Raw genomic sequence first — 12,487 nt, 5'->3', positions numbered from 1 at the left:
AATTTTACCCCTTGCTCTAGGTACAACAGGTTCTCAAGAAACCACTTCAGGAAAAAGCAAATGTTTTAACAATTGACTCTTAGTGACAGCTGTTAACAGAAGAGAACATAAACACAAGCAAGGTCGTCTTACCTGCTGATTAAGAAATCCTGCCATCATATCCCGAGCCATGCAGGAAGGCTGAGCAACTAAACGGCAACACATGTTTCCATACAGGGGGAGCCAAAAAGAGGATTCCTCTGGGGGAAAAGACCAGGCAAAAAAAGAAAAAAAAAAGAAAAGAAATAAAAGACAAACACTTAGTTCCAAACATTTGTTCTAAATATATAGTTTAGCTTTCTACATCCATTTTTACATTAAGATCATGAATGTTAATGTAAGCAGTTTTTATATTTAAAGAAAGAGATCTCACCTTGTAGGATTAGACTAAAACCGATTTTTAGTCTTCAGTAAGGTTTTTAACAAATTAACAAAATTTAACAAAAGTAACAAATTAACAAAACTACCAAAGAAAAAGGAAAAAAAAATTCCGAAAGAATTTCAAGTAAAAATGGAGATATTGTTCTGCAAGAACAAGTTATTCTTACATAAAATGTAGCTCTAAATCTCATTTCACAGCTAGAAGCATTTTGAAAGATATGTACACTGGCCATCTCATCTAAGTAGGATCCCCGAGCCCATCCCATCGTGGAGCACAGCTACATTTACACATGAGCACTTTGCTTCAGATTGTTTTATTAAGGCTTAGAATTTGTATCTACTTCTGTCTTCAGTGCTAGAAGAGCATTTAGGATTCCAAGGAGTTTCTAATGAATTGCAACATCCCTCCTCAGCTCAGCTCTGCCATGTAATAGGCTCTCTCTTCTGTAATTAGAAGCAGGTAATACAACATTCCATTGACATGACTCTCTCTTTGGTCATGTTTTAGAAATGCTTGTAATGAACCAAAATATCCAGGTATGTCATTTCCCACCAGACTAAATCATGTAAATTAATGACAGAAAAAGGAATTTGAAGAAGAAAGAGTATAAAGTACTAATAAAGAAAGGCTTACAAATATCAAAGATACTCAGAATTATTCATCCAACCCTTCAAGAAACAAATGCCCCATCAATCTTCAAATCTGTACTTATTCAGAATTAATGAAGTGTAAAGAATGAAATTCTCTATGAGGTCAAGTTCACCTAAGCAAAAGATAAAGTTCCCAGAAGCTACAGTGCAATACAGTGGAAGTCCCATGTCTTAAGTTAACAATTAGAGCGTGGCTCATGGGAGGGGTTATCCTTTCAGAAAATAATGGACGAAGTATCAAAAACTGTACTCCTGCTACTTAAAACATTACTTTCAGTTGCAGCATAATCATAGTCCCTGTGTTAGCATCTAGGTTGACTGCTGCCGACTTGTGCTGTCCCAGAGCTGAAGTACAGCCACCAACACAAATTGCAAGCACACGTGCTTACATCCTCTGTTAAATCTGGGCCTGAAACAACCTAGCTGAACTGAAGCTATTTTTCTACTTTCCTTCTGACTACAGAGGAAAAAGCTGTTCTTCATTCCGATACCCTTCCTTGGTTGTGAGGAAGAGGAAATAATTTGTATATAGCTACAACTCACATAAAACCGAGATGCAAATGACAGAAGAAACTCCCAAAAGAATTAAATTTTCATCTGGACTTGAAATTTTACTCAACTTACAGTTTATTCAGCTGTGTACAGATGCCTGTTTTAGAGCCGTTAAATATTTTATTAAAGTTGTTCTATATTAAGTATCAAGAATAATAATCTCTTTAAGCTCTTTAGTTTACAAGAGAGAGAAATGCAAAATGTTACTGGTTTTTTATTTCCTTAAATTGGTACCATATGTACTTACCATTTCCTGTAATGGTAAGGCTGTGGGTCCTGAAATTGTCCTCAGCACTCTCCAGCCCCAAAGTGGTATACGCTAGCAAACTGTACTTTGCTCCACTAAATGTGAAAGAAAAGGCACGTTTAAGACATTTCTGCTTCACGTTACTCAGGCAGTAATTAAAGGGAGTCTGGACGTGCCTGAGATAACACATTTGGGTACCAGGGAACACCAAGGTGGAAGGCAGCACCTGTCAGTGACCACAGGTTGCCACCCCCAAACCTCCTCCCACAGAACTCCTGTATCTCTGGTTTTCCTTGTAAACCACAGTGTAAACCTTACCTCCTGCCTCCACCCATTGCAGTACCTCCAGTTCCCTCCCACCCCACAACTTCCAGGGCCTGTGGTCCAGGCCAACACCACTGATGCCCCATCAGGTGGCTCTTTCCATAGCCACCTCTCTTGGACCTGCCAGCCAGGAGACTTCTCGTGTGGCCACTGCCTATGAGCTGGGCTCAAGCTTACTGCTGAGCCAGCGGCTGCCAAACCCAGGCGTAAAGGCTGTGCTTTCCAACCCCTCTGTACCCTGAGGATGCTAAAAGCATCTCTCTCCTCTAGTCAGACACCAAGTAACTTTTAATATGGCTTTTATTGCTAGGCCTAAATCAACTAGATTTGGTAAGAGGTTCAAAAATTGCTATAGTTAATAGAACAACTGATGACATAAACTTTCTCTGAAAATACAGGTTAAAAATGAAAAGACTTTATACTGCTCCTCCGTGTTGCTCTGCTCTTTTGCTTTGCCTGTGTAGACTACACTTTATAAAACAGTTGTTTATATCTGTTTTTTAATACTATCTAATAGCTTGATTCTTCACATGCAGAAATCTGTACAGAAATCCTACAGTCAGTTTTGTAGCATAAAGGACTCTGTCACTTATTGTGCTTACAGGCTTCAGAATGTTATATCTTTGTTTTGGATTTTGCCTAGGGAAAAAAAAAATATCACATTTACAATTCAGCACAGTGCATGTGGAATGCAATTCTTGGAATAAACTAGTATAAATTTGGTACATGTTTAACCTTTTCCCCCAATACTCTTCAGAACAAGTAACAGATTTACAGTCCAGCAATGCACTAAGAATTCCACCTAGCTAAAGGCAGTTTAAATGAAGTTCACAAGAAAACAAACCCCTCAAAATCACTAACTACTCTCCCTAACAGGATCTAGCATAAGATCCTTAAAATATCTTCAGTACAGCATAAGATAGCTTAGTGGCGTAAAAGGTGAGAAGACACTACTGAACTAACATCACTAAAAAATAGTCTTCTATCATAGTATTTCTCAGATGTCGTTTTTCCTAATAGCACAGTGGGAACATACAGTTTTAAAATCTTTGACTCTACAGAGGAACAAGGCAGATGCCTACCTAGCCCTGACCCTAATGAAAGAGGAGGAGGAAAAGTAGCAAGTTTGTTAGCAGGGAGGTCTGTTACCTATCTATCTCAAGGGAATAAAGAGAAAATTAAATCGATACAACATTCTGGGCGAAGAACCACTGCTGTGAAACATTTCAAGATGGCAATCTGAACAAAAACTCATCAGCATTTGTATATATTCCGTGCTAGACTGTTCTCTAACAAAAGATTCTCCCCTGATTATGTTTTGCTATGCAGTTGAGCAATACATTACCATTCTATTTAAACTGTACCAAGAAGTTAAGTTTCTTCTCACAGATAAAACTTCTGTGCTGATTTTAAAGTTACTTTTTTCTAAAGCATGACTAATTACCACAACAACCTTGCCAAAAAAAATAGCTACTTCACTTTTAAAATATGCTTCACAGTAACATTTTCGTTCTAAAATATTAACAGCCATTCCTTTCAGCCAGCTGCAATATAGTTTAGAAAAGTTTTATCTGCAAATATTTTTCAAATTTAACTGGCTAATCAGGATTGTTGACTATGTTTTGCCTCTACATTTCACAGAATTAGCTAACTGCCTTAAATAAATTTCTTTGTATAAGAAAGAATAATCTGCCTGCTGCATCTCATTCAGTACTTTGCATATCTATAGTATTTTTCCATGTAATAACTTTATTAAAAAAAAAAATCAGCTCATCTCCACAACATGCCTGTGGCAAAGGTTTGTTGTTAATTCTGTTTACTGATCAACTGGCAGAGGCACCAAAGTTGCCACACAGACACTGGCGTGGGAAGGTGCAACTATATCGCCCTTTCTTATCGATGCATATTAATGAATACATCTCAGATTCCAGAACCTGTTCCTGAATATTAGTCCCAATGTTAGAAATCCCAATCTTAGTTCACTCTTCTAGATACACAGAGTGGAGGATTTGTGAGTCAAAAAAAAAAAAAAACAAAAACCAAACAAAAAACACCACAAAAAAATGCTCACCTTTCAATCAGATCTTAAATAATAGAAGGTAAAAACAAATATAACCTTCAGGTACTAAAAAGAACCCAACTGTAAAAGTGAGGCCATTAGATTTGACTATGTACTTCTATCAAAATATCATTATGAATTTGCCAATTCAAACATAGGGCACCAAAGCTGTGCCTCCAACCCAGTGGAGGACAATACATAAAGGCAATAACAACAAGTCCATGTGTAGACCAGTTCTGCAAGTGAATAAACATGCACTTCAGGGAGTCTCTCCAGTATTTATCCAAAGAGCAACCTAGTTACTCTGGAATTCAATAGTATAACTGCACTAAACATTTTCCTTCTACAACAAATTTAAAAAGCAAAAAAAATTAAGCTAGAATTGAAAAATTAAGCAGGCAAAAGACTGTATAGAAATTAAAAGAGAGATAATTAAGAGTAGAAAGAATATCAGCATAACTGCAGTTAAGCAACCTAAGCAACCATTCAAAGCACTTTGTCACTAAGCTTTTGCAAGAAGTTACAAGGCTGACAGTTTCCTCACTAACCAGGGAGATTTCTAAGCCAAGAAGTTCAACACAGAGGGATCACAGACTTTTTGGAAAACAGAGAGCTTCGTCCCATGTGTGCTCTGAAATGAAAAAGGCCTGTACAAATGAAATCTACAGAGAAAAGATGTTCATATAATACAGAAAGTTCCCTTTTTTGTTGCAGTTTAATTTCACCTGCTGGACTGGTAAAATTCTCTGGGAACACTTGAAAGATCTCTTGTAATCTTGCAATCTCTTCCCTTCTATAAGGGCTACATACCAAGGTCTTACTAATGTAAATCCTAAGGGGAGCCTATAAAAAAAATTGACTTCTTTTCTGTCTATAATAACCCATTTCTTTCCAAGAATCTTTTTTAGTCACTTAGCAAACCCATTATTAAACACATTATTGTTCATTTAGCCCTGTTAAGAAAGTAACAGTCACTGTGAGATTATTATTTACAGTAGAAACAACAAACTTTAAGATGGAGGAAAGCAAAATACAATTACAATTGAGAAACCAAAAGCAAAACCCAAGGGAGAAGGCAGCTGTTTAGATTGTCTACCAATGCTTCTTCCTTAAAAGACAGGCAATCTATATTCAAGCGAGTATGGCCAGCAAATCAGCTAGTTGTTATATCTGAAGCAAACTGTATCTAATGATAGTGTGTCATCGACCAGCTGGAGCTTGTGGAAAGCACAGCCACCTGAGATGATACAGACTGAAAGATACATTGTCGTTAAGTGGAACACACTGGAGAGTTAGTGATAAAATTTGCTTTGCTCTGTGGGTAAGATCTCTTGGATGTATATTTTTGATTGAAACAGGAGTATCAGTATACAGTAATATCAGTTTGACAAAGATAGAATATGCTTGAACATTTCCTTAAAATCCAGGCAAATAGATATATGAAGCTAGACTAAGATTACACTCAACACCTGGCAAGAATTAGGCATTGATTCTTTACTGTTCAGCCACAAAAAAAAAAAGCAATTCCTTGAAAAAATTGCTTTCTAAAAAAACATAAAATCAATATCATTAGTATTTACAATTTAGATACTTGGCCTGCTTAAATACCAATGAAATTAAAGTAGCTGGGAAATATTACTAGGCAGTTAACTTCATTAAAAAATGCATGGAAGACTTAAGATCATTTTTAAAAGGAAACAGGTAAATTACTGGGAACAGCACTTATTTCTATGAACACTGAAAAACAGTAAGTAAAATTTAAAATGTTCTGTGGTAAAGTCAATTAAGAAAACTCCTGTTAAGCAGCTTGTAACTGTAAAGCGCCTTTGACAGTCCACAGTTTTACTGAAAAGCCAGCAAGTGGAATGGCCCCCACGTGCACAGCATGCACCCCAGGCATAACAAACAGCTCGGTCAGCTTCGTTAGGGGAGAGGGTTCAAGAGAGGTTTCTCCTGCCTATATACCACACTCTTTATTTCGCACAACTTGTAACTTTCAGATATGTCTACCTGTCTGTCAAGTATAAGCAAAACTGGCTAGGTGCAAAAATATGGGGGAGGGAGTAAATGAGAAAAGGGAGAAGGATAGGCAGATGGACAGAGGGACACAGACATACTGATCGCACAAGCTTGGTTTCCTCCAGAGATCAAACTAAAAATATTACAGGGTTTGCAATAGCAGTGGATTTACCAGCTAGCTGTATCGCAGAAGGATAAAGCCTACTCACGTGTTTCAAGATCAGAACCAGGCCCCAAGGCTGAGTGACATGGTTGGAATTCACACCTACTTTCTCATTTCCTATTTAAAATGTAAATTTTTTTTCACTCTGGTAAGTACAGAAATAATTACTTTCTTGGCAATTTTCCAAAAATTTACAATTATATTTGTCTTATTTCTATTTTGAAAATGATAAAACCAGATTATCAATATATATGGCTTACGGGATGACTGGGTCAGTGGGCAAGAGGGATTCAGTGCTGTCTTCTTCCAGCGCAGCTTTGAGTTTCTTCCCTGTAGCTTTGCTGAGGGATGTTTTAAGCTTCTTTACTAGTTTCTTAGGAGTGTTTGTTACATATAAAGACTCCTCTGTACAGCAACTATACACTTCAACCTTCACCTGGAAATCTGGTCTTGCTTCATCACTGAAGAGAAGGAGGAGACAATTTCAGAGCATTTGTTAATAAACTGAGTATGCAGCCATGGAATGCTGCTGCTACTATGTGTATTAAATAATGTATATTTCTAATCAAGGGAAGGAATGCCATCAGATTCAGGTGAAGACATACATTAATATGGAATTAAAGTCTAGAGTACACAGCAGTAACTTAGTGTTTAAGTCATGGGATGGATGTTATAAATAACCATAAACAATTGCAAACAGGAAATTCAACATTTAGGTTAAAAACTGAAAAAAACCCCCATGTTATGGAAACACACAGGCAAGACATTCAAACATACTTAGATCTGCCCTCTACTGTTACACAAAAGTCACGATTGAAAACCTATCCATGCCTATGGTCCTAAATCAGATTGAACTGTGTTAAAGATATCTTAGTCGCACCCCATCCCCTTCACATTACTGAAAAAAATCCTGTCTCACTGACAACCAACAAAATTTGCCATTCATAACTTAACTAACTACTGCTGCTTTCTTCTGTCTGCAGCCTATGCTTTCTCTGTTTTCAATTCTACCAATTCTCATATTCTCAAGCTTAGTCATCAAACCAGAAGCCTAACCTCATCTTTCAGGTACAAATCATGTTATTACACACATGCCCATAACAAAATCATCCCAAAGGCTTTTATAAAAAGTCTTTCTTTATCTTGGGGGATACAAGGCAAATTAGAGTGCCTTTTCTGCTCTTGTTGCAGTATTTCACAGAAATTATAATGGCCGAGTCTCATATCTTTGAAGAAGCAGATTTAAATCTTTGCCTGCACTCTTAACTTGAACAGGTGTTTAAGAGAGTTTAAAATCTGATTTAAAGATCCACTCTCTCTCAACACCTCAGTTTTCAGGAGCTTGATTTAAAGTTTTCAGTAGTTCTAGCTTTCCAGTCAGTCTTCCTCAGGAGACTGAATCTAAATTGCTAATATAAAAAATAAAGCAGGGGAAAAAAAAAATTTAAGTGCCTCTCAGGACTCTCTTAAAAATTATAAAGCAACAAAAAAGTACATGAGAACACCTTTCTACTCTTTTCCAGGTTACTTTTAAAGATAAGTTAATAATTTCCTGTCTGGTATTCTTCAACTATAAGGACTGTGGCTGTAGCACATGCTCATATAGGTGTAACAGAATATGAGGTGTGGAAAAGAAGGTCTGGTTTTAAGAGAACTGTGACTTAGGGGAACATCAAAAGAGACTGTAGCCTACTGTACAGAATAATACTTAAAACACTGGGTGCAACATTCATGCCTATACTTTTATAATGCTTTCAGGTTTTAGTATTAATTTAATTCTGTCCTTGAGGTACAAGTTTGTTTATCTCTTTATATAAAGAAAAATGCTTCAGCATGGCAAAAATGAGAAGTAGTACAGTTCAAGTAGCACATCTACAACCAGCATCATTTTGTACATGAAAACCAACCTTCCAGAGGTGGGGATCCACCATCAACTGAAGTTAACAGGACCTCTACTGATTCCTTTGCTCACAGAAAAACTTAGTGGATCTCAGCAAATCTTATTCATAATCATATCCACTTTCAAAAGAAAACAGCTATATTTGTATTTCATTCAACAGAAATAAATTATACTCACAATATGGTTATATTTTCAAAACAGATATCTGTTATTGCTTTATCCACAATAGCCACCTCTGTATCAAAAACCTCAGGTCCCATTCTGAACAAACAAAAAACTGCATAGCGCTGTGTTTCTGGAGAGACACAAAGAAATGTTTTATTAGCCATATTACACATCACAATACTAAATGCTTCTAGTAAACAAAAGCAGAAGAAATTGTAATTCGGACCTCTAAGGAAATGCCCTCAAATTCTTCCCACCATAACTTTTATATCATAGGATTTTATGACAATTGAACTATCAAAGCTGCTGTATAGGTAGAATAACATTCACAGAGGGAAAAATGCCTACCTCTGCTCAACTTTTTTTTTTCCTGATAATAAGGGGTAGTTTGTGCTAGCAACTTCAGAAATGTTAGTAAAAATGCAATTTTGTTTAATAAAACTTATTCTAAGCAAAAAAACCCAAACATTTGATCCAAAGCCTGCCTCATTTTATGAATGTACTATATAGGATTAGACTATTTTGCCACGCTTAGCCCCTCTGACCCTATTGAAAATCAAAGTGAAATCAATGCCAGGTGACAGCTGGAACAGATTTAGGGTTAATCTCCATGACACAGCAAAATGCATGTACTTGAAGACTATCCAATAATCCACTCAACACCAACAGACAACTTTCATTTAAATTTCTCACTGGAAACAGCTTCCAATATACTCTCTCAAGTGTAGACAAGGCATAGAACAACATGTTTAATCAGAAGTTTCTCAGACATCCATTTAATAACAACACTCTTCTATTACTACCTCTGGAATTTCTCCTCAGAAGCACTTCTTAGAGACTAGGGTTTAAACATACAGAACTACAGAACTTTGAACGAACTCAACTTGCTACAACCAACAACTTCAAGTTAAGAGCAGCTATGCAACAAACAGTAAAATATGGACCTACTGAAAGGTCAAAGAAGAGGTTGAAATGAGTATGGACATCCCCATCCAGTTTAAATTTACAGGCATAAGCAATTGCTTGTCACAGGAGTTCATTACATCTTACATACTTTCTTTATTGCTGAAGTGATCAGAGCCCTTCCACATTAATGGTATTCGAATATCTAAAGGGAAGAAAAAAGCAGGGAAATTAAGTTGTAGTCAATACGGTAGATCTGTGATCAAAACAAATTACAAAAAGTTTCTTGTTTCTTTTCCTGATGTTCTGGAGGTTACAGGACCTTCTACCAAATCCACAGCATAACTATTTCAATTTTATTATCCATGTCAAAAGAAAATTCATCAATTTCCTTTTATAAATTATGCTAGGATAAAGAATATTTGAAATCTCATTTGAAAGTACCTGATATAACATTTCAGAGTGGCTGTGTAACGTAGTTCTGAGAGGTATTCTCAGAACTCAGAGGTTCTGAGTCCTTTATTATGCACAGATGTAAACTGAAACTCTCCTTGCCTTGTGCTGGAAACCACTCATCCAACTGCAAGAAGAAAAACTTCCTGTTTTAATGGAAATGACTGGGATACTTATACTGCAAATACTTAACTCTTGTTTTGCTAACCACAGAGAAAATATCACTTGTAATCACATTCCCAGTTAGAATTGTCTTAGTTGGCATAAAAAGAGTTTTGAAATCTTTTTTTTTTTTTAACTCAGAAATATCCTTCTACATCAGAACCACAGTAGAGAGGCAATTACAGAACCGTTATTTTAAGTCATGCCTGCCATGTTAATATTAGGAGAGAATTTTCTTTAACAAGTTTTCCAATTTATCTACTCAATCCAGCACAGTACTGAGTGACATTTTCCTCCAGTTTCAAGGACTCAAGTTTAGACATAACATTTCTTATTAAAAGACAAATGCAGTGGGGGCTTTATAAATCCAAAGTCAGTTTCTTAAGTACAACACAGTGTTGTTTAAAAGTATATGCAATATATTAAGTGACACATGATGGCAGCAGTGAACAGCACTAGCTCAATTGTCTTTTGATAAAAATCTTCAATATTGTTATAAAGGAGCATTGCTGACTCCAGTGCTGACCTTCATATGAGGGTGATGGAAAAATCCACGCATAGTATGCTAAGATGCAAAACAGTAGTGGTATTTTAGCAACAGATTGTCATGTATTCCTTCAGGGTATTACCCACAAAATTTCTTGTTGATTTAAGTGAAACTGCATATAGTCACTCTGTTTCAGAAGTTATATTAAATTAAAAAATTAGATTTAAGTTAATTTTGATTATATTATGGGACATCTTATTATACATGTTATTTCAATTTTGAAACTTGCAAATTCACCTGTTTTTAAGCGTTCATGAAAACTAATGAATTTTCAACAGTGAACTACCAGTATACAGCTTTAGACTGCCGCGACTTCCTAAAAATCAGTATGTCACCACATTCTGAAACTGCCTTTCACTTCTAAAGATGCATTTGCATAGTAAGCATTTCTAAAAATAGTTAGTTTTGTAAAATAAGGAAATGGAAATAGTTTCATTAAAAGTTACAGAAGTCTCTCTCAAACTTTAAAAATATATATGTATTTATCTCTGTCAGAGACAAAGCACAGAATGTTTCTTTCCTAAAAGACAAAGGTCTTAAATTTACATAAATATGTGAAAATAGAGTTACAATAAAAGCCTTTTTTCATCTTTAATCATGGCAAACTCTGAATGACAATTTTAATGCGCTCAATAGGTCTTGTTAACGATTAGAGTACTAGATTAAAGACTACTTCTGTATGCCACTTTCAATATCATGCTAGCTGAAAAATTTACACCTTAGTCAGAAAATCATCAGGATATAGATAGTCAATCGCTTGAACAAGTTTAACATGATACTTGTAAATCAGTTTTCAATTCATTCTTGGATTGAAAGAGCTGCCATTTATCAAAAACAAAGATCAATTTTCACACACCTTAATTTCAGTTACCATTAGCTGTAAATCTGTGTGGATTCAAATTGGATACATTCAAGCACTACAATTAATAAGATTTAAAGCCAATGATTCCTTTATAAGATTACTTTAAATTATGATTATGCTTTTTGATCAACATTTAATGTATTGTCTTCTGACAAAATAATTGATTGATAAGATAACATAAATTACATAATTTATTCACACACGTGGGGGACAAATAAGTAAAAATAATAGAAGTGTGAAAATCTGTGGATTAAGGAATGCACTCCCCACACAGTATCTGACATACAGTTGCTTTCTGTAGGAGTACATTCCTCAGTACTCCTGCATAGCTGTTCCTGAACTTTTGGTGTTGGCCACATGATCGCACTTTTTTTTTTTTTTGTAATAGTCTAAGCTTCTGGCATGTACTAACCACATGATATGCTAATATATTTATAAGTGGATGGATTGCATTCCCCTAAAAAATCCATTCTATAGCTTGAATTCTTAAATTACATGCCCTGTCATATTACATGGACTACCACTCACTCCTCATTTGCAACCTCTCCCAGACAATTCAGTCACAACATCTCCTGATTCACGCTGCTTGTATTCGCAACTGCATTCTCAACAAGGCAGGCACATGCACACATGCATGTGCCTTCCAAACATGCAGGGCAACTCCAGTTGCAAATCCACTGAAGGTCAGCATGCAAGAGAGAAGAAATGCAGCATGCCCAATGTGCTACACAAGGATTGGGAAAGGCAGGGAAAAAAGAATAATGGGACATCAGAGATGTGAACAGACTGCAGCTGTGGAAGCAAACAGGACCTGATTTGGCATGCTAAATGGACACAGGGTAATGGGTCTGAGGACAATGCAAGGAGGAACCAGGGAGGCATGTATTAATGTCATCTCTGGATCTCCCAATCATATATCTTGCCCAGAGGCTCCTGCCCTTGCCAAGCATGAACAAGCCTGTCCCCACAATTACTTCTCACATACCCCAGTCTCTGCTTCTCAGGCACACACAGTGGAAAATAAGGAGTTAATAACAGACGATCTATAGAAAGCATAAAT

General features: G+C 36.3%; 1 protein-coding gene across 8 annotated transcripts in view; it reads right to left on the bottom strand.

Annotated features, from left to right (window-relative positions):
- Positions 1–12,487, bottom strand: part of RTKN2 (rhotekin 2) — a 52,312-nt gene that overhangs the window by 31,769 nt on the left and 8,056 nt on the right. For 6 of the 8 annotated variants that reach the window (XR_012043829.1, XR_012043830.1, XR_012043831.1 and 3 more), the window contains exons 4-8: positions 9,555–9,608; positions 8,513–8,630; positions 6,696–6,896; positions 1,871–1,965; positions 133–239 (exon numbers count right to left, since the gene is read on the bottom strand). Coding sequence is in view for 3 of the 8 variants with exons in the window: in XM_072870529.1 (XP_072726630.1) it covers positions 133–239; positions 1,871–1,965; positions 6,696–6,896; positions 8,513–8,630; positions 9,555–9,608 (575 nt within the window). In the remaining 5 variants the exon portion in view is untranslated. Of the gene's footprint in view, positions 1–132; positions 240–1,870; positions 1,966–6,695; positions 6,897–8,512; positions 8,631–9,554; positions 9,609–9,847; positions 9,909–12,487 lie in introns of those variants that run through there. The other 2 variants (XM_072870531.1, XM_072870530.1) reach the window with 2 other exon arrangements.

This window comes from Ciconia boyciana, chromosome 8, assembly GCF_034638445.1.
Source record: "Ciconia boyciana chromosome 8, ASM3463844v1, whole genome shotgun sequence".
Lineage (NCBI taxonomy): Eukaryota > Metazoa > Chordata > Aves > Ciconiiformes > Ciconiidae > Ciconia > Ciconia boyciana.
This window is presented reverse-complemented; position numbering and strand designations above follow the sequence as displayed.